We start from the raw sequence: 20,793 nt of genomic DNA, 5'->3' as shown, positions 1-20,793 counted from the left end.
AAGAATAAATAAAACATAAACCTCCATTTTATAGTAACACACGCATATACACAAATCAAAAGATTAATTTACCCTAAAGAAGATCCAAGGATCATGGGAATTCTACATGCAGATTTGGAGGGGAGAGAAGTGACAAGGTTAGACACCAAAGAGAAACTTGCCAGGCTCGTGATGTTGCCCAAGGTGAAATTCTGAATTAGAAGCACATTTACCATGTCTGAATGATGTAACTAAGTAGAATCTAAATCAATGTGACTTTAATATAAATGGTGTTCTGTGCCTCCTGTGTAATGCTCTCAGAGTGCTAGGCCAGGCAAGTCTCCAGGGCCAGAAGACCTGTTGGGTTCCTGAGTCATCTGTGGGCTGGAGGTCCATTGGGAGATAAAGCTTTGGAGGTTAATAAAGACTGGGACCCTGAACGTTTCAGTATTCAGCAAGTGAAGTGAAGGAATTTTGGCTGTCATAGGCTAGAAATGTATTTTTCTAAATTGTATATTATTTTTGTATATAAAAAACGTGTATTATTTTTGTCATAGAAAAAGCATTTAAAAAACAATCAGTTTCTCCTTTGTAAAATGAGGACTGGAGTTTCTTTTTCACCTGCAAGAGGAACAGGCAGGCTTGTTCATTAGTATCCTACCTTTTCCCATTTTCCTGCTTTATTTCACAAAAGCAAATGGTTAGAAAAATTTAAACCCTGTTTTTGCAAGACATGAATAATCTATTTACCACAGTCTATTCAATTTCCTTTATTTTGACCTTCAGAGGAAGTTTAGATGAGGGATGAAAATGTGAATGGGCAAGTATGGATTAGCTATTATCATTCTAATGAATGAAGCCTCAGACACTGTCCAGCCCAGCTCTTCAGAATTCTCTGCCTTAGTGTACAGACCTAGACTACAGCTAACAGTGATGTTACTTCACTTCCCATTAACAGGTTATTGCCCGTAAGAGAGTTTGGTCAGAGTAACAGGGATCTGGCATTTCTTTGTTCTCCAGCCTTACAACTAAGAGTATTGTCAATGAAAAAAATTAATAGTCGATCTAAGAAAGAAATGGGAAATTTTATTTGAGCCAACCTGAGAATTATAACCCAGGAGGCAGTCTTTCAGAAAGCTCTGAAAACTGTTCCACCTGTTAGAGGTCAAGGCACAGTTACATCAGTGTTTGAGACAAAGGGTTATACATCAAAGTAACATACTGACAGTTTACATAGTTCAACAAGGCAATTAGTAGGTTGTTGTGACCCCCCTACAGGATTGAGAAAGGAATTTTTATCTCCTAAGGAGTTACTTTGCTGGAACCAGGAGGAAATTGTTTTTTGCTTTTATTTTTGTTTTTTGGCAAGTAGGCATTCCTGTGTCTTTTAAGGGGATCTAGTTAATGTTTAATGCAGATGTATAATACACAGTAAAGCAGGTAGTGGCTCAAATGCGCAGAGAGAGAATTTTATGTTTAATTTTTCTTGTCCTGTCTTAACATAATTTTATTTCATCAGTACCCCATCCTACCCCACTTTTAGAAAATTTATTGTAATATTCAGCATGAGATTTAAAGTAGGTACACCTGGAATTATAAAAGAAGTTCTGGTCTTAAATGAATTAAAAATCAGGGCTGGGTCTTAGTTTGCAACTAACTTTTTCACTCAAATAATTGATAGTTTTTACATGAATTAGATGCTGTGATTGGTACTGAATATAAGAAAAGAAGGATTTTAAATTTCACGTGATGACCTGGCTCCAGTGTCTATTAAGTGTCCTCAACAAGTAACTGGATCTATTAAACAATTACTGTCAAAAGGAGCCCTTCAGTAGTAGTTCTTTAGTGCAATTCTCTGGAAGTTGCATTCTCTGGCCAACTTAGAGTAGCTGTTCCCTGCCTATTTTCCTGTGAGTTCAGATGAAATTTTTAGTTTGGCAAGTCAAATTTCATACTGCCTAGTTTTTAGTCAAATGAGATACTTAGCAAATATTTGAGCAGTTGAAAGCGTCACTTCTGTATGTGTGTCTGTGCCAGTTTTGTGATCTTTATCAGAAACGTATTGTTTTACCACATGGCCAAAAGGTCTGCTGTATATTCCTCTAAGATGTAACTTCTTTTCCTTTCTGCTTTTAGCTTCATGTATCTTCCTTCCAAAATGCTTCCACCCTCATGTTTCTAAATATCACCCAGGTGTCTATGTTTTTAAAATTTTTCTCTTATTACAAAAGTAATACAGATAGATTGCAAAAGATTTGAATACAGGAAGGCACAGAAGAAAATTAAAATCACATATTCTTTTATCACCCAGAAAAGTTGACTTTTTCTTTAAAAAAAAAAAATTTAGCATCATTCTGGTTCAGGTTTGTGACTTGCATTTTTAGTCAGAATTATGAATTATGAACATCCCACATTGTTAAATATTGTAATGTGACATAATTTTTAATGGCACTATGGATATGCCATAATTTTTTAACTTGGGGATTTTTTTAATTTTTTTTTATTGGGGTATAGTTGTTTTACAATGTTGTGTTGGTTTCTACTGTATAGCAAAGTAGAAACCCTATGCTATACAGCAAGTTCTCATTAGTTATCTATTTTATACATATTAGTGTATATATGTCAATCCCAATCTCCCAATTCATCCCACCCCCTCTTTCCCCCCTTGGTGTCCATACATTTGTTCTCTATGTCTGTGTCTCTATTTCTGCCTTGCAAACTGGTTCATCTGTACCATGTTTCTAGATTCCACATAAACTTGGGGATTTAGGCTGTTGCTATTTTTGCAATTAAACATAACCTTATTGATGAAAATCTTGCTCAAATTTGCAGATATCTCTGTTACTCCACAGGATAAAATTCTAGAGGAGCAATCACTACATCTAAAGGAACGTGTACTTTTATAGCTTATCATGTATGTAGTTAGGTTGTCCTCCATAAAAGTTGTTTCAGTTAACACTCACATAAGATGCATGTGTATGTGCTTCTTTCCTTGTACCTTTGCTAGTACTCAGTATAAATGGACACTTCTTCAGAACACCCTCCCCTGACCTCTCCCTCCTCACCAACCCTAGTCTAAGTTAGATCTCACATTGCTTTCCTAACACTTTCAGGCATAGTATTCTATCATGACACTCTGTGGGTTTTTCATAATGTTTATCATAATTGTAATTATGTAGTTATATGACTGTCTCATGTTGGTCTCCCATCACTAGACTGCAAGTTCCATGAGGGCAGTGATCATACCTAGTTTATTTACCCCTGTATATTCAGTGCTGAGTACAATGTGAGGCACATAGTTTGTGTTCAGTACATATTGGTTAAATGAATAAATGAGCATTATTGTAAAAATAATATTCCAATTTGATAGGCAAATAACTATATCTGACTATTAATGTCTGTTTATTAGAGGTTGAACTTTATGCTTTTATTGGCCAGCTAGTGTTAATTTTTAATCCATTGCCTATTCATATCTTCATCTACTTTTTTGAGGAGTATATGTTTTTGATTCAAAGCTCTTCTCTGGAAAAAAAAAAAAAAAAGCTCTTCTCTGCCACTTCTCTGGTTCTGTAGGCTCCTATCTGAATATGGCATATATATATATATAGTGGGTTAGTTTCCATCTTTATTTATGCCCCTATTTATGATCTTTTGTTCACTTGATTTATTGTCCATTTTTTCTGTTTGGTGTGTAGGCATCTGACACTAAAGCATTGTTGAAATCAGGGTGTCCTCTTGATTACTTTCTTCATGTCAATCACTGATTATCTCCCACTCCTACTTTCCCCCCAACATTATAACTTTTACCCTCTACTTATCTACTTATCTACTTATCTAGATATTCCCAGGATTACTTGGACTTTAAAAAATCTCCGTCACCGCATTCAGTTTAAAGTCAGCTTAATTTACTCATCTAGCTTGAGGCAAACAACATTTTTTTCTTATCTTCTTGAGATGTATTCTGTTCCTAGCTAAGAGCCTATCATTTTGACATCTTAACCCAGGCTCGGCAGATATTGGGTTGGCTAAAAAGTTCGTTCGGTTTTTTCCATAAGATGGCTCTAGTAGCACCTAGTTGTCTTTAGCTTCATTTGAAACAATTTTGTTAGATTGTATCGTGACAGCTGTCATATCAACATGCATTAAAAAAAAACTTATCAAAATTGGTGAATTTTTGTATAGCTGTGAAAAGTGACCCTTTTTTTGTCCCCTGAAACACCTAGCACAGTGGTAATTTACAGTAAGCCCCCTACATACGAACCTTCAAGTTGTGAACTCTCAAAGAGGCGAATGTGCATTCCATCAGCGTCCGGTGTGAGTGAAATTGCAGCTTGCCCTCTGTCTCCTATTGCTGACAATCCTTCAGCTCTACCGTCTCGCACCTCCTTTCCCTCCTCCAGTCAGTAACTCTTCTTGCCTGTTCACTCTATGCCAGCCCCTGTATGCCAGCTGTTGTACTGTACTACTGTACTTTTTGAGGTACTGTACTGTAAGATTAAAAATGTTTTCTTTTTTTTGTGTGTTTGTTTTTTATGTATTATTTGTGTGAAAAGTGTTAAAAACCTATTACAGTACAGTTCTATATAGTACCTAGGCTAACTTTGTTGGACTTAACGAACAACTTGGACTTCTAAATGTGCTCTTGGAACTCATTTGTATGTAGGGGACTTACTGTAATAAGTTGTTGTATTGAATCTTCAATGGTGGGAGCATGTTGGGATGTGAAAAATCAATTATCTTTAGGTTCTCCCATTGTTCACTGGGCGAGCTTTAGGGAATTATCCCATGGCAGATCCAGAAGAAATGTAAAGAACCTAAGACCAAGGGCTGAGGCATTTTGTGAAAGTTAGTTATATAATCTTAGGAATCTAATTCCCCCTTTCTCAGATCCTACTTTCATGTCAGCCTTAGGAGATAATGAGATTGTCTTCATTTTTCAGATGAAGAAACTGAAACCTAAAAGGTCACACAGTTTGTAAGTAATGACAGGCCAAGTGGCAATATGAAGAAATATTAAAAAAAAGTTTAGAAGGAATAAATTAATAGTGATTATGTCTATGTGATAGGATTTTAGGTGATTTGTATTTTTCTTTATATCCTTGTGTTTTTTCTAATGTATATTTTTTACATTTACTTATCAGCTCTAAATATAATTCCATGATCTTTCATTCTACTTTTTATAATTTTAAAAATATCCTGAATTTTATTATTTGCTTTCCTGTTAAATTTTATTCACCTGTTTGTTTGTTTTTTTAACATCTTTATTGGAGTATAATTGCTTTACAATGGTGTGTTAGTTTCTGCTTTATAACAAAGTGAATCAGTTATATATATACATATATCCCCATATCTCCTCCCTCTTGTGTCTCCCTCCCACCCTTTCATTCTACTTTAGGTTTCCACTCTGTGGCTCTTCACTGGACCTTGGTATCTGGATATGTTCCATGATACTCTCTACTCCTAACTTCCTGTGCTTCCAGCTTATTTTTTCAGTTATTCCCATGCGTCATCTTTTTACCATATTGGGGCCTCTCTATGCCATTGGCTTCTCTCTACTAAAATCCTCTGACCCCTGCTATCTTAACTCAGGCTTCACCTATCTTTACTGCCTACCTGTTGAGTTTAGATAATCATCCATTTTTTTCCTCAACTTTATTTTTCCACTTTCTCAGCTGTCTGAGCTCCCTTTCCTTTCCTGCTGTTCTCAGGAGTGGGCCTTGCTTCTGAACTCACAGAGAGAATACTGAAGCTATCAGATAGTAACTCTCTCCACCTGCTGACCCACATTTACAGAGCCTTCCTGTATCCCTACTGGTCCTTCTTCATTTCTTTTTTTTTTTTTAAATTAATTAATTAATTTATTTATTTTTGGCTGCGTTGGGTCTTCGTTGCTGCACCCGGGCTTTCTCTAGTTGCGGCAAGTGGGAGCTAACTCTTCATTGCATTGCACGGGCTCCTCATTGCGGTGGCTTCGCTTGTTGCAGGGCACGAGCTCTAGGCGCACGGGCTTCAGTAGTTGTGGCTCGCGGGCTCTAGAGCGCAGGCTCAATTAGTTGCTCCGCAGCATGTGGGATCTTCCCTGGCCAGGGCTTGAACCCGTGTCACCTGCATTGGCAGACAGATTCTTAACCACTGTGCCACCAGGGAAGCCCTCTTCATTTCTACTACAACAGCAGGAGCTCTCCTTCCTGTCTCCTTAAGGCAAGACATTCCACTGGTGCCCTGGCTCACTCTCATTCCTGGCTCCCAGGGACCTTCCACCATCCCATCTCTAATCTGCATTAAATAATGTGTTTAATAAACATTGAATAATTTTATAAACAGAAGAAAATTAGTAACAAAAATCTTTACTGGGTAAAAGTATGGGATTTGGGGGCTTCCCTGGTGGTGCCGTGGTTAAGAATCCACCTGCCAGTGCAGGGGACATGGGTTCGAGTCCTGGTCTGGGAAGATCCCACATGCTGCGGGGCAGCTAAGCCCGTGCGCCACAACTACTGAGCCTGCGCTCTAGAGCCTGCGAGCCACAACTGCTGAAGCCCGCATGCCTAGAGCCTGTGCTCCGCAACAAGAGAAGCCACCACATAAGCCCGTGCACTGCAATGAAGAGTAGCCCTCACTCACCACAGGTAGAGATAGCCCGCGTGCAGCAGTGAAGACCCAATGCAGTCAAAAATAAATAAAAGCATAAAAAAAAAGAGTATGGGATTTTGTAATTGAAGACTCAATCTAGTTGTTATAGAGAATGTTAATTATCCTGGAAAATTTCAGTGTTTAGTTTTATAAAGAGTCCAACTACATAAAAAAGGACGAGGGAATTCCCTGGTGGTCCAGTGGTTAGGACTCCCCTCTTTCACTGCTGAGGGCCTAGAATCGATCCCTGGTCAGGGAACTAAGATCTCACAAGCTGTGTGGCCAAAAAAAAAAAACCTGAACAAACAAACAAAAAACCCTCAAACCTTTCTACATTAAAAAGTCTATATGTTAAAAAAAAAAAAAGAGAGAGAATGAAATAATGCCATTTGCAGCAACATGGATGGACCTAGAGATTGTCATACTGAGTGAAGTAAGTCCGACAGGAAAGGACAAATATCATATGATATTGCTTATATGTGGAATCTAAAAAAATGGTACAAATGAACTTATTTATAAAACAGAAATAGAGTTACAGATGTAGAAAACAATCTTATGGTTACCAGGGCGGAAGTGGGGAAGGGATAAATGGGAGATTGGGATTGACATATACACACTACTCTATATAAAATAGATAACAAATAAGGGCCTACTGTATAGCACAGGGAACTCTACTCAGTACTCTGTAATGACCTATATGGGCAAAGACTCTAAAAAAGAATGGATATATGTATATGTATAACTGACTCACTTTGCTGTACAGCAGAAAGTAACACAACATTGTAAATCAACTATAGCCCAATAAAAATTTTAAAAACTATATTAAAAAAAAGAGTCCATCAACTCTAAATGTATTTTATAGGGTATGAAATGTTACAGTGCCTCTTAGGAACACTATTCTTCCATTTGATTGACGTACGTTTCCTTTGATAGATGTTTCCTTTAATACTGTTCAGATTTATCTTTGACTATTTTTTTTTTTGACTGTAACTTGAAAATTTTTTCCCCTTTTTTCATAGTTGGAGAATACCTTCAAATCAGTTATTGCACAAACTGGACCTGGAGGGACTATCAATCCAGAGCTAAAACATAAGATAAAATTTGTAAGTGTTTGCTGTTTCTGGGAAATGGATGAGAATAATTGATTATACATTTGGGTATCATTTGTGGTTAATTTTAATTTGCCTACAAATATTTTAGTTTTATATTTATTCCTGATCTTTTCAAATATATTACAAATGGAGTGGCTAATTTTTTAAGATTAGAAAAAAATAAATTTCATACTCCTAAACATTTTTAAAGTTCTCAAAATTATTTAGAAAATGTAAGTTCCTCCAAAAATTCTCTTTTCTTCCCCTCACCCCAATAAATCATTGTTAAAAGTTGAAGATCTTTCCAATACCAGGTTTATATGTATGTATGTCAAGTATTATTCTAAACAGTGCATGGTATCCCATTGTGTTGGTATACCGTATTTCATTTATGAAATCCGTTATTAACATTTGGGTTATTTCTAGCCTTGGCTATTAAAAAATGCTGCAGTTAATGTCCTTGAACATTTATCTAGAAGTAGAGTTGCCAAAGGTATTGAATATTTTTGTTTTGATAAATATTACTAAATTGCCCTCTAAAAGGTTTGAGCAAATTTACACTCCCACTGACAGTAAAATGTCACTATCCAATCATGTTGTTTTAACTTATACCTCTTGATTTTTACACTGAGCATCTTTTCATATGCTTAATCGCCATTTACATTTCTTATGTGAATTGCATGTTCATGTCCTTGGCCTAATTTATTGTTTCTCCTCATTAATTTGTGAAAACTCTTTGGCTGTTTTGTGTTGGGCCAAAGGGTATGTATGTTTAAAATTTTGGTGGGAGCTGTTAATTCTGACTTGAATGGTCAAGAGTATCGTTACAACTCTTAGACTGCCTTATTTTATTCTGTTTCAGCTGTTGTGGTTTTACTGGGAGAAATGCAAAAACCTTGGTGCATTCAGGCCCTGTTTTTTTGTTTGGACATTTGACTAAGTGTCCAACAATTATTTACTTATTAACAATTATTTATTTATTTAAGGGTGTTCAATATGACTTTTTTTTATGGTAACAAAAAACTAGACAAAAATTAAGCATTCATTGAAAAAAGAATTGCTTACATTATCCACCCAAACTAGGGAGTATCATGTGGTTCATAAGAAGGTTTAGGGGCTTTCCTGGTGGCGCAGTGGTTGAGAGTCCGCCTGCCGATGCAGGGGGACACGGGTTCGTGCCCTGGTCCGGGAAGATCCCACATGCCGTGGAGCGGCTGGGCCTGTGAGCCATGGCCGCTGGGCCTGCGCATCCGGAGCCTGTGCTCCGCAACGGGAGAGGCCACAACAGTGAGAGGCCCGTGTACCGCAAAAAAAAAAAAAAAAAAGAAGGTTTAGGTGTATCTCGATTAATTTACATGGAAGTATCTTCTTGGTATATTGTTGGACTTTAAAAACAGGTTTTATAGAATAGCACGTTTAGTATTGTCCTTTCATGTAAAAACTGTAATGTGAGTATGTGTGTGCATAAAAAGGTTTCTGAAAGGATGTTTTCTGAAATGCAACAACAACTGTCTCTGGATCATAGGATTTTGGAATAATTTTTACTTTATATTTTTCTGAAGGTTGAATTAGAATTTTTAATAAGATATAATATCTGGAAAGGTCTAGGAAAACACAAAGCTTTTTATACCTTATTGGGATAAAACAAGTCCGCTTCTAGGAATTTATCCTAAAAATATTTGCACAAGTATGCAAAATGCAAGTATGAAGATAATTGTTGCAATATTTGTGATGATGAGAAACAGGAAACAGCCATACATAATTAAATAAATAAATTTTATTATATTGACTGTTTGAAGAAAGTATAGTTAATGATACTGAAAGCCCAGCCTCTGTACTCTTGTGTCAAATTGAATCTCGGAGACATAGAGTTTTGGGTGAAGTAGAAAAGAATAGCTTTATTGCTTTGCCAGGCAAAGGGGGACACAGCAGGCTCGTGCCTTGAAAACTATGTGTCCCGACCCAGGGGAGTCTGGTGAGGAGTTTTATGGCAACAGTTCAAGGGTGGGGTTGCTGATAAGATTAAGGTGTGTGAAGGGGCTGCATTCCTTTAATCTCGTCTCAGGTAATCTTCTTGAAGAGCTTTTCTGGTTCCTTTAGTGTGGCCTCAGGTGGTCTTCTCTGGTATGAAGAATGCTGACGTCTTCCATTTGTTATGTTTTAATTCTATGAAGAGCTTAAAGACATTGTTATGTATATCCCTTGCGGCAGAACCAGGACACTGTTCCAAGGCTGCACTGTTTTTTCTTGGCTGTTTCTCCCTTGACTCTGCATCCCTTCCCTTCCTGGATTAGCAGCTGTTCATATCTGCCCTTTGGAACTCAGTAAGGTCATGGAAGCTGGAGTCTGTTCCCTACAAGCAACGGGGGACATGGAAAGGCTTCTGTGCCCAGGAGCCCAACAGGGTCCTGCTCAGTTTCACTAGGAAACATGTTGATCTATATTTACTGATATGGAAAGAAGATATGATACTAAAAAGCTGGAGAAGTAATGACCTTATTTTCATATTCAGTAAAGGTATTTTTATGTGCATATGGACAATAATGGCTACTATCTTTGTTTAACTATGTTTTCCAACATTTTCTATAGTGTGCATTGTATTTCTTTTCTGCCATTTAGAATGCTTGAAATTATGCCATAGAATATTTATTTTATGTGAGCTAAAGCTAATTATGTTAGCTGAGCTAAAGAACTATGTATAGGAATTTCTGGGGAGTTGTGGCATTGCAGTATTATACAAGAATGATTTCTGAACTCTGGAAATTTTGGAATTCACTGCCTTTTTTGGTTGTTATAACTTTCTTTAAAACTGGAAACTGGGACTTCCCTGGTGGTCCAGTGGTTAAGACTTTGTGCTCCCAGTGCAGGGGGCTTGAGTTCAGCCCCTGGTCAGAGAACTAGATCCTGCATGCCACAACTAAAAGCCCACATGCCACATCTAAAAGATCCCACATGCCACATCTAAAGATCCCTCATGACTCAACTAAAAAGATCCTGCATGCCACAACTAAAGATCCCTCACGCCGCATCGAAGATCCCGCATGCCGCAACTAAGATCCCGCATGCCGCAACTAAGACCTGGTACAGCCAAATAAATAAATATTTTTTTTAAAAACCTGGAAACTGTTTTTTAAAACAATACTGTGACTTAAATTCATTCACTCAATAATAATGTTATTTTTGCCTTGTTACTATTTAAATTTATACTTTCTTATTTTGATATTTTGTCACCCAGCATTCCAGTGGTGTCTATTTATATTGTATTTCAATCTTCTATTTATTAGGTTGTATCCAAGTTTCCAGAGGGTTTACTTATTTCTAAACTTCTTGGAGAGTTTGAGGTGAGTGTTTTCTTTTTCACCAACCATGTTTTTTTATGGCTTGCTTATGTTTCTCATGATTGATAGAAATTTTGTTGCTATTCCTTGGATCCTCCAAGTCTATGCTCTAGAACTTAAACATCTTGCTTTGCATTTTGGTGGCCTCTTATTTACTAAAAGAGTTAAGAATCTGATTCTTAATAAATACTTCATTATGCATAGGAAGAATATTTTTACTACTATTGTTATATTATTAGAATAAAAATTATTTTTCATGTCTGATAATACTAAGTGTCAGTGGGGATATGGAGAAACAGAATAACTCATACACTGCTTGTGGGACAAAACCCCTTTGGAGAGCATTTTGGCAATATCACTTTACTTGAGGATATGCACCCCTGATGATTCAGGAGTTCTATTAATACTTCTACAGATACACTTTAGAGAAACTCTTAAACGTGCACATGAAGACATACATATGACACGCACATTGCAGCATAGTAAAAAACTGGAAACAAATTAGATGGCTCTCAGTAGGAGAATGGATAAATAAATTGAGATTGACATTTATACAATGGAGTAATATGTAGCAGAGAAAATAAATGAACTAGATTTCATCCATGCAACGTGAATCATTTTTGGAACAATTATGTTTTAGTGAAAAAAATCACATTGCAGAATGATAATTCAGATACTGCCATATACCCAATTTTAAAAAATGGTTAGGTGTGCCAGTCTCTATTTGGAATGCCTTTCTTATAGAAGTTCATTTGTTTTCACAACAGAGTGAGACACAGAAAAGTAACTTGCCTAAGGGTCAGGTAGCCAATAATGAGGGGAGCCAGGATTTGAAACCCTGGCAGTCTGGCTTTACTATCCTAACTCTTAACTACTATGTCATGAACACTATCATATATTTGTACATATGAACACGGATGTTGTGAGATACTACATAGCATAATGGTTAAGATACATCACTTCTATGTGCTATTTCATAGATGATACGTAAAGTCAGAATAATATTACCTACTTTATAATAGAGTTTTGTCAAGTTTAAACGGCTTAAAATAAAGTAATTAGAACAGTGCCTGCCACATAGTAATTGTTTGATAACTGTTAAAACTCATAGTAGAATAAAAAAAAGAAAACTTAGAAAAGATGCATATCATCCCTCAGTGATGGAGAAAACTTAATTTCACATTGTGAATTTAAAGAAATGAATCTTTTAGAGCCAAAAAGTTTATTTCAAATAGGCCCATGAGAGAAAGCTAAAACAAAGAGTCTTGATGTTTTTTGGATTAACAAGTCAAGTCACTTATCTAAAAATGAAATTACAGAATAAAGTGTAGGGACTTCCCTGGTGGCTCAGTGGTTAAGAATCTGCCTGCCAATTCAGAGGACATGGGTTCGAGCCCCGGGCCGGGAAGATCCTACATGCCTCGGAGCAGCTAAGCCCACGCGCCACAGCTAGTGAGCCTGTGCTCTAGAGCTCGCGAGCCACAACTACTGAGCCTGTGTGCCACAAGTACTGAAGCCTCTGCATCTAGAGCCCATGCAGTGCAGCAAGAGAAGCCACCACAATGAGAAGACCGCATACTGCAACGAAGAGTAGCCCCCACTCGCCACAACTAGAGAAAGCCCACACATAGCAATGAAGACCCAACACAGCCAAAAATAAATAAACAAATAAATAAAAAGAATAAAGTGTAAAATAGAGTAATAAAGTAATAGAATATGACTTAATTGTCACAAAATTTATGGGTAAAAATAAACTTCCTATGCCAGATTCACAACTCAAAGTGAATAGTTTTCTACAACTAACATTTTAGCAAAAGTAGCTTCCTGTAATAAAAATTCATGGAGTTAAGATTAAAAGTTAACAATCTTGGAGAAATTAAAATAAACCTTTTTTTTTTAATAGGATTTGTTTTTATATTGGAGTATAGTTGCTTAACAATGTGGTGTTAGTTTCTGGTGTACAGCAGTGTGATTCAGTTATACATATACATGTATCTATTCTTTTTCAAATTCTTTTCCCATTTAGGTTATTACAGAATATTGAGCAGAGTTCCCTGTGCTATACAGTAGGTCCTTGTTGGTTATCTATTTTAAATATAGCAGTGTGTACATGTCAATCCCAAACTCCCAATCTGTCCTTCCCCCACCCCGCCTTTCCCCTTGCTAACCATAAGTTCATTCTCTAAGTCTGTGAGTCTGTAAAACAAACCTTTTAATGTTACAGGGAAGCTCTTTGCCCTTCTTAGTAAAAAGACTTCAGCAGAAATTCAACATTATTATTAGAAATATATAATAAGTATAGATTTAATTTAACCTTTATTCTAACTTGTAGTAACACTTACTAACCCTTTATTTATCCAACATGTTATAAAAGCTACCTGTGTGATTTGTCCTCTTGAAATACCTGGGCACCAGTCTGCCATTCTTTCAAGATCCTTTGTTAAATTGCTAATTGAAGGGAAGATGGTGCAGTGGCAGCATAGTTTTTGGATCTTCCTGAAGTGCCACTTAACAACAGTCAGAGAAACTAGATAGCAAGACAAAAAATCCACAGACAATACTTATAACAAAATTGGGTAATATATCTCCCATGAATAATTGCTGGAGAGTAACCAGCAGCAGCCACAAGAGCCTCATAATATCAATGTCTGTGCCAGGAGAAAACAGGGAGGCAAGAGAGCCAATGTCTGATGGACCTAGGGACAAAAGAATTGCAAAATAGCCATCAGGTATTCACTAGAGTGTACAGCAAGCCATTTTGAAAACAGCAGCTGAAACTGGATGATATTTTGACTTATCTAATAGCAGAGAATGTTTCATGGTAAGAGTTGAGTAGGGCTGGAGGACCATAGCTCCTGTGAATTCTTGAAACTGACCAGCCAGAGCTCCCTTACAGACACGAATGAAAAATTGAGCAGGATACGGACAGTAGAAAAAGAGAAGTCTTAGATGTAAGTAGTATGAAGGGAAAAGAGCCAGGAAATTTCAAAATTAACCTACTGTATTTTTTTTTTTTTTTTTTTGGCGGAACACAGGCCTCTCACTGCTGTGGCCTCTCCCGCTGCGGAGCACAGGCTCCGGACACGCAGGCTCAGCGGCCATGGCTCACGGGCCCAGCCACTCCGCAGCAAGTGGGGTCCTCCTGGACCGAGGCACGAACCCATGTCCCCTGCATCGACAGTCAGACTCCCAACCACTGCGCCACCAGGGAAGTCCCCTACTGTATTTTTAAACAGTGTATGAAAACAATGGAAGGAGGGGCTCTGTGAAGCAGAAAGCAATCCAGAATGACGTCCTGTAAGTCAGGAAAATGAATTTCACAATTCAGTGAATTTCAACAGAAGAGGATCAGGGTCAAATTGCATCACTGTCTTAAGAAAAAAAGAATAAGGAGCAGAATAACGTATCTACTGACAATAAAAGCATGTCAGAAAGACATGTCCCTAATAAAGATCAAAACTGAAACCTACTTTTTCAAAAATATATGTTAAGAAAGTGATACAAAACATGAAAGAACAACATAAATCTGAATTACACGAATTTGGAAATAAGGTGAACAGTACTCAGGGAAGAATTATAAATAAAAGGAAAAATCATTTCAGAAATGAAGATTAAACTTCAAAGATTACAAGAGCAAAAAATATAACAGCTAATGCCCTAAGAAAAACAGTAGGTAAAAATGAGGAACATTTTGAAAGTCAAAATAAATGAGGGAGGCACTGGGGATCCAGGCATAAAAGGCTCTGTCACTAAGGTTTTTGAAATCTAGTGAGAAACTCAGGCATGCAAATAAATTAAGGTAATATTATGTCTGAGTAGCCTATATTGGAACAATCCTGAAGATAATTATTATAAGTTCTGGACAAAATATGCAAAATCACTCTCTGAAGGTACTAGAAATTGTCCAAAAGCAGGCAGAAACTGGAAAGGAGTCAGCACCTGGAGGAGGGAATGGCACCTTTTTGTTTGCCTGGATTTTGGCCTGATGGCAGGCCCCATACATTGTTTGGAATTGGAGATTGAATAGAAATCAGAAGTTTTACTGGCTTCTGATTTGGAGCTACATAAGCAGCTGAAAAATGAGAGGAGAAATCATAGGATGGAGAGAGCTACAATTCTGCACATAAATTCTGCTCAGATCTCTGACTGTTGAACTACACATGCCTGGGGCAGCCTCAAAGCAGCCTAGTAAGGCTAAAAGAACTGAATCTATTTCAGTTGTTGCCCACCACAGGGAGTCAGAATTTAAGAATTTAAGTCAGAATTTAAGATTAATCAAGTTAACTCCCAGCTAAAACTAAGCAAAAAGCAGTACTCTTAGAAGGACTGTAAAAGATTCCATAGTCTCTACAGCTTACCTATTATGATGTCCAGGCTACAAACCAAAATTACTGGATAGATTAAGAAACAAGAACCCATGTTCTTGTTGTGACCCTTGGTGAAGAGAAAAAATAATCAATGGAAACTGATCCCGAGATGATGCAGATATTGAAGTTAGCAAAAATGTTTTAAAGAATTCTTAAAACCACATTAAAAAGAGTGTAAAGCAATATATGTTCACACTAAATGAACAGATAAGAAACCTCAGTGGGGAAAAAGAAATTATAAAGTCAAATGATTTTCTAGAGTTGAAAATAAAATATCTGAAGTAAATTCACTGCAGTGTCTTAAGAACAAATTGGAAATGGCAGAAGAAAGCATCAGTGAACCCCAGAACAGATTGGTAGAAATGATCCAATCTGAAGAACAGAGAGAGAAAATAAATGAAAAAAAATTTTTTTTAAAGCAGAATCTGGGAGTTCCCTGGTGGTATAGTGGTTAGGATTTGGTGCTTTCACTGCTGTGGCCCAGGTTCAGTCCGTGATTGGGGAACTGAGAGGTACTGTGAGCCGTGTGGCGTGGCCAAAAAAAAAGCAGAATCTGAGAGACCTGTGGGACTATACCAAGTGGCCTGACATATGTGTAATTGTGATGAGAGAAAGATGGTAAGGAGAAAAAATGAAAAGAGAAAAAATTCTTGAGAAAATAATGGTTGAAAATTTTGTAAATTTTATGAAAGAGTTTACAGATTTAAGAAGCCCAGAAAAGCCCACAAAATGAATACAAAGAAAATCTTACATAGGCACATTGTAGTCAAACTGCAGAAAACACAAAGTAATTAGAAAATCATGCAACTAAAGAAAAATGACACATTGCCATAGAGGGGAACAATGTTAAATATGATGGCTGACCTCTCATTAGGACCAGTAAAGGCTAGAAGACAGTGGAATGACATCTTTAAAGTTTTCAAAAAACCCCCACTCTTTGTCCAATTTTTTATTTCCAGTAGTATAGTATCTCGGTAGTATCTTTCAAGAACTTCGAAGAATGAAGGTAAAGTAGAGGTATTTTCAGATAATCAAAAATGGGTAATTAATTGTAAGCAGCCCTGCATTATAGGAAATTCTAAAGAATATTCTTCAGGCTGAAGGAAATGATGCCAGATTGTATTTGAATCTATAGGAAGGATTGAAGAACACAGGAAATGGTAAATGTGTGGGTATATATCAAAGACTTTTAAAAAAATCAATTAAGTATATGATTGTTTAAAACAAAAATTATAACACTGTATAATTGGGTTTGTAACATGTAGATGTAATATTTGTGAAAACCATAGCATAATGAGTGGAGGGGCAGTACATGGAACTATAGTTTGCAAGGTTCTTGTGTTTTATGTGAAGCAGTACAGTAAGACTGAAAAGTTAAGGATGTATAGAACAATAAATAATTCAGAGTTAGCTATAAAGCCAATAGATAAATTAAAATGGAATTGTATAAAAATACTCAGTAAACTCAAAGGAAGACAGGGTTTACTGTTCAGCTGTTTTGCTTGAAGGACAACAAAGGAACAGAATTTGAGAGAAACAAAATACAAATGGGATTAGCAGAAATTAAATAGCAAAAATGTTAGCTGTATAGGAGAAAATATTTGCAAACAATGTGAACAACAAGAGCTCAGTTTCCAAAATATACAAACAGCTCATACAGCTCATTATAAAAAAAACAAACAACCCAATCAAAAAATGGGCAGAAAACCTAAATAGGCATTTCTCCAAAGAAGACATACAGACACATGAAAAGATGCTCAACATTGCTAATTATTAGAGAAATGCAAATGCAATAAGGGATCACCTCACACCAGTCAGAATGGCAATCATCAAAAAGTCTACAAATAATAAATGCTGGAGAGGGTGTGGAGAAAAGGTAACACTCCTGCACTGTTGGTGGGAATGTAAATTGGTACAGCCACTATTGAGAAACAGTATGGAGGTTCCTTAAAAAACTAAAAATGGAGCTACCATATGACCCAGCAATCCCACTCTTGAGCATATATCTGGAGAAAATCATAATTCAAAAAGATAGATGCACCCCAGTGTTCATTGTAGCACTGTTTACAATAGCCAAGACATGGAAGCAACCTAAGTGTCCATCAACAGATGAATAAAAAAGATGTGGGGTATATATATATATATATATATATATATATATATATATATATATATATATATATACAATGGAATATTACTCAGCCATAAAAAAGAACAAAATAATGCCATTTGCAGTAACATGGATGGACCTGGAGGTTATCATACCAAGTGAAGTAAGTCAGAGAAAGACAAATATCGTATGATAACACTTATCTGTGGAATCTAAAGAATGATACAAATGAACTTATTTACAAATCAGAAACAGACTCACAGACATAGATTACATAGGTTACCAAAGGGGAAAGGGAGGGAGGGATAAATTAGGGGTTTGGGATTAACAGACACACATTAATATATATAAAATAGGTAAACAACAAGGACCTACTGTATAGCACAGGAAACTATGTTCAATATCTTGTAATAACCTATAAGGAAAAGAATCTGAAAAATATGTATGTATATAAACTGAATCATTTTGCTGTACACCTGAAACTAACACAACATTGTAAACCAACTATACTTCAATTTAAAAAATGGTATCTGTAAGTCCAATTATATTAATAATTTCACAAATGTAGTGGAGTATATATTACAATTAATGAAGTTATGAGATGGAATGAAAAAGAAAGATGCAACTAAATGCTGTCCACATGAAATACGTTGTTAGTAAAAAGATACAGATTGGTTGAAAGTAAAAGATGAAAAATATATATCATACATACAGTAAGCATAAAAGAATCGAAGTGACTAAAAAAAATCAGGTAAAGTCAGAATCCTAGGCAAAGTGTATTATCAGAGATAGAGGGACATTTCATAAGGGTAAACGGTTAATTAGGAAGACACAGCAGTCAAATGTGTATTCACCTAATAGTGCTTTAAGATAAATGATCTAAAAGCTGACAGAATTAATTATGATTTAACTCCACAATTATAGGGGTTTTCTCTTTCTGGCATTTAATAAAATAGTCAAAAAAAATGAATAAGGACATAGAAAATCTGAACCACACTCTCTACCATCATGATCTGTTTGACTTTTATAGAACACTGTACCAACAACTGCAGAATACACATTCTGTTCAGGTACACATGGAACATTTGCCAAGATGGACCATGTAGTTGGCCATGGAATAAGTCTCAACAAATTTCAAAATACTGAAATCTTACAGAGTATGTTCTTTAAGATGGAATTAAATTACAAATCAATACAATGAATTACCTAAGAATTAACCCTCCAGATAATTTGGAAATCAAACAGTTTTCTTCTAAATAACTTATTTTTTTTAATTGAAGTATAGTTGATTTACAATGTTGTGTTAGTGTCTGGGTGTACAGCAAAGTCATTCAGTTATACATATATATGTGTACTTTTTCATACTCTTTTGCATTATGGTTTATTACAGGATATTGAATGTAGCTAAATAACTTATTAAAGACAGAATCACAAGGGAAATTTGAAAATATTTCCAATTGAAAATGAAAATATAACATGTCAAAAATTGTGAGATGCAGCTAAAACAGTGCTCAAAGAGAAATTTATAGCTCTAAAATGCCTAAATTAGAAGAAAAGGAAGGTATAAAATCATCATTGACCTGAAGGTCTACCTTAAGAAGTCTAGAAAAGGGAGGAGCGAAGTAAAGTCAAAGTAGTAGGAGAAAAGAAATAATAAAGTCAAGAATAGACATTAATAAAATAGCAACAATTAACAAAGCCAAATATTGATTCTTTGTAAGATCACCAAAACTGATAAACCATTAACTAGTTAAATTAGAAAAAAAGAGAGGACACAAACACCAATATCAGGAAAGATTATATCGTTATAAGTTATACAGATACTAAAAGGACAATAAGGAAATATTATGAACAACTGTGCCTATCATTTGACAACTTAGATGGAATGGACAAATTCCTCAAAAGACACAAATTACCCAACTGAGGCAAGATGAAATAGAAAATCTGAATATCCCTGTAAGTATCAAGAAATGGATTTTTGTTATTTAAAAAAAACAAAGCAAAACACCTCTCCACAAAAGAAGGGAGAAGAAGAAAAAACTCCAGGCCCATATGGTTTTATTGGTGAATTCTGTCAAACTTTTAAGGAGGAAATTATATTAATCATACATTGTTTCTTTCATAAAATAGAATGAGTTGGGGACTATTTTCTATGAATACATTATCCTGCTACCAAAACTTGACATAGACATTACCAAAAAACCCAATTAGATCATGTTTATCATAACATAGGATAAAAAATATTACAAAATAATAGTAAACTGAATCCAGCAATATGTGAACAAGAGGGTATTTTCTCCCAGCAATACAGGTTGGAGTAACATTTCAAAAGGAATTAACATAATTCACCATGTTAACAGAATAAGGAAGAAAACCATATGATCATTTTAGTAGATGCAGAAAAAGAATTACCAAAATTTAATACCCATTTGTAATCAAAACTCTCAGAAAAGTAGGAATAGAACTGAACTTCCTCAACCTGGTAAAGGATAGCTATGAAAAACCTATACTTGTCATACTTAGTAAAACACTGGACACTTTCCCCCTAAAATCAGGGCTACCATGTCCATTCGCATGGCTTTAATTCAGTGTTGTACTGGAGGTCCTAGACAGTGTAATAAAATAAGAAAAAAATAGGCACAAAAACTTGAAGTAGTGAAACTGTCATTATTTGTAGAAAACATGATTATCTACATAAATGTACTAAGGAATCCATGAAACGCTATTAGAACTAATAAGTGAATTTATTAAGGCCAAAGTTAAGAATATAAAAAAGTTGTCTATTATATAGATTAATAATAAAAATAATATAATATAGATTAATATAAAAATATGTTATATGTCCATATGGAGGTAGCAAACAATTGGAAAATGAAAATTTTAAAATTCTATTTACAGTAGTGTCAAATTACTTGAAAATAAGTCTAACAAAGAAACATAAGACATCTGTACTGAAAAATACTAACATTGCTTAGAGAAATTAAAGAAGACTAAATGGAGAGCTGTAACATTCATGGGTAAGAAGTTTAGTATTGTTATTAATCTATAGATTCAGTATTGTCCCCATCATAATTCTTGTAGGCTATTTGTAAATACTGACAAATCCATAAGTTTGTCATATATGAGAGTACATAAGGAGTTCAGTTCTTATGCACTCAAGTGATTTTTGATGGAGATGCCAAAGGAATTCAATGGGGACAGGAAAATCTTTTCAACAAATGATGCTGGAACAACTACTTATGTGGGGAAAAAAATGAATCTCAACCCCAACCTCACTC

The 20,793-nt window shown here is 35.7% G+C and overlaps 1 protein-coding gene across 1 annotated transcript in view; it reads left to right on the top strand.

The window, feature by feature from the left end:
• The window catches only part of TDRD5 (tudor domain containing 5), an 88,472-nt gene that overhangs the window by 20,439 nt on the left and 47,240 nt on the right, over positions 1–20,793 (top strand). Inside the window, exons 5-6 of the mRNA XM_082614686.1 lie at positions 7,629–7,712; positions 10,985–11,041. Coding sequence (XP_082470812.1) covers positions 7,629–7,712; positions 10,985–11,041 — 141 coding nt within the window. The remainder of the gene's footprint in view (positions 1–7,628; positions 7,713–10,984; positions 11,042–20,793) is intronic.

Source organism: Mesoplodon mirus, assembly GCF_964341445.2.
Source record: "Mesoplodon mirus genome assembly, chromosome: 3".
Classification (NCBI taxonomy): domain Eukaryota; kingdom Metazoa; phylum Chordata; class Mammalia; order Artiodactyla; family Ziphiidae; genus Mesoplodon; species Mesoplodon mirus.
Note: the sequence above shows the minus strand (reverse complement) of the source record. Positions and strands in the feature narration are given on the sequence as shown.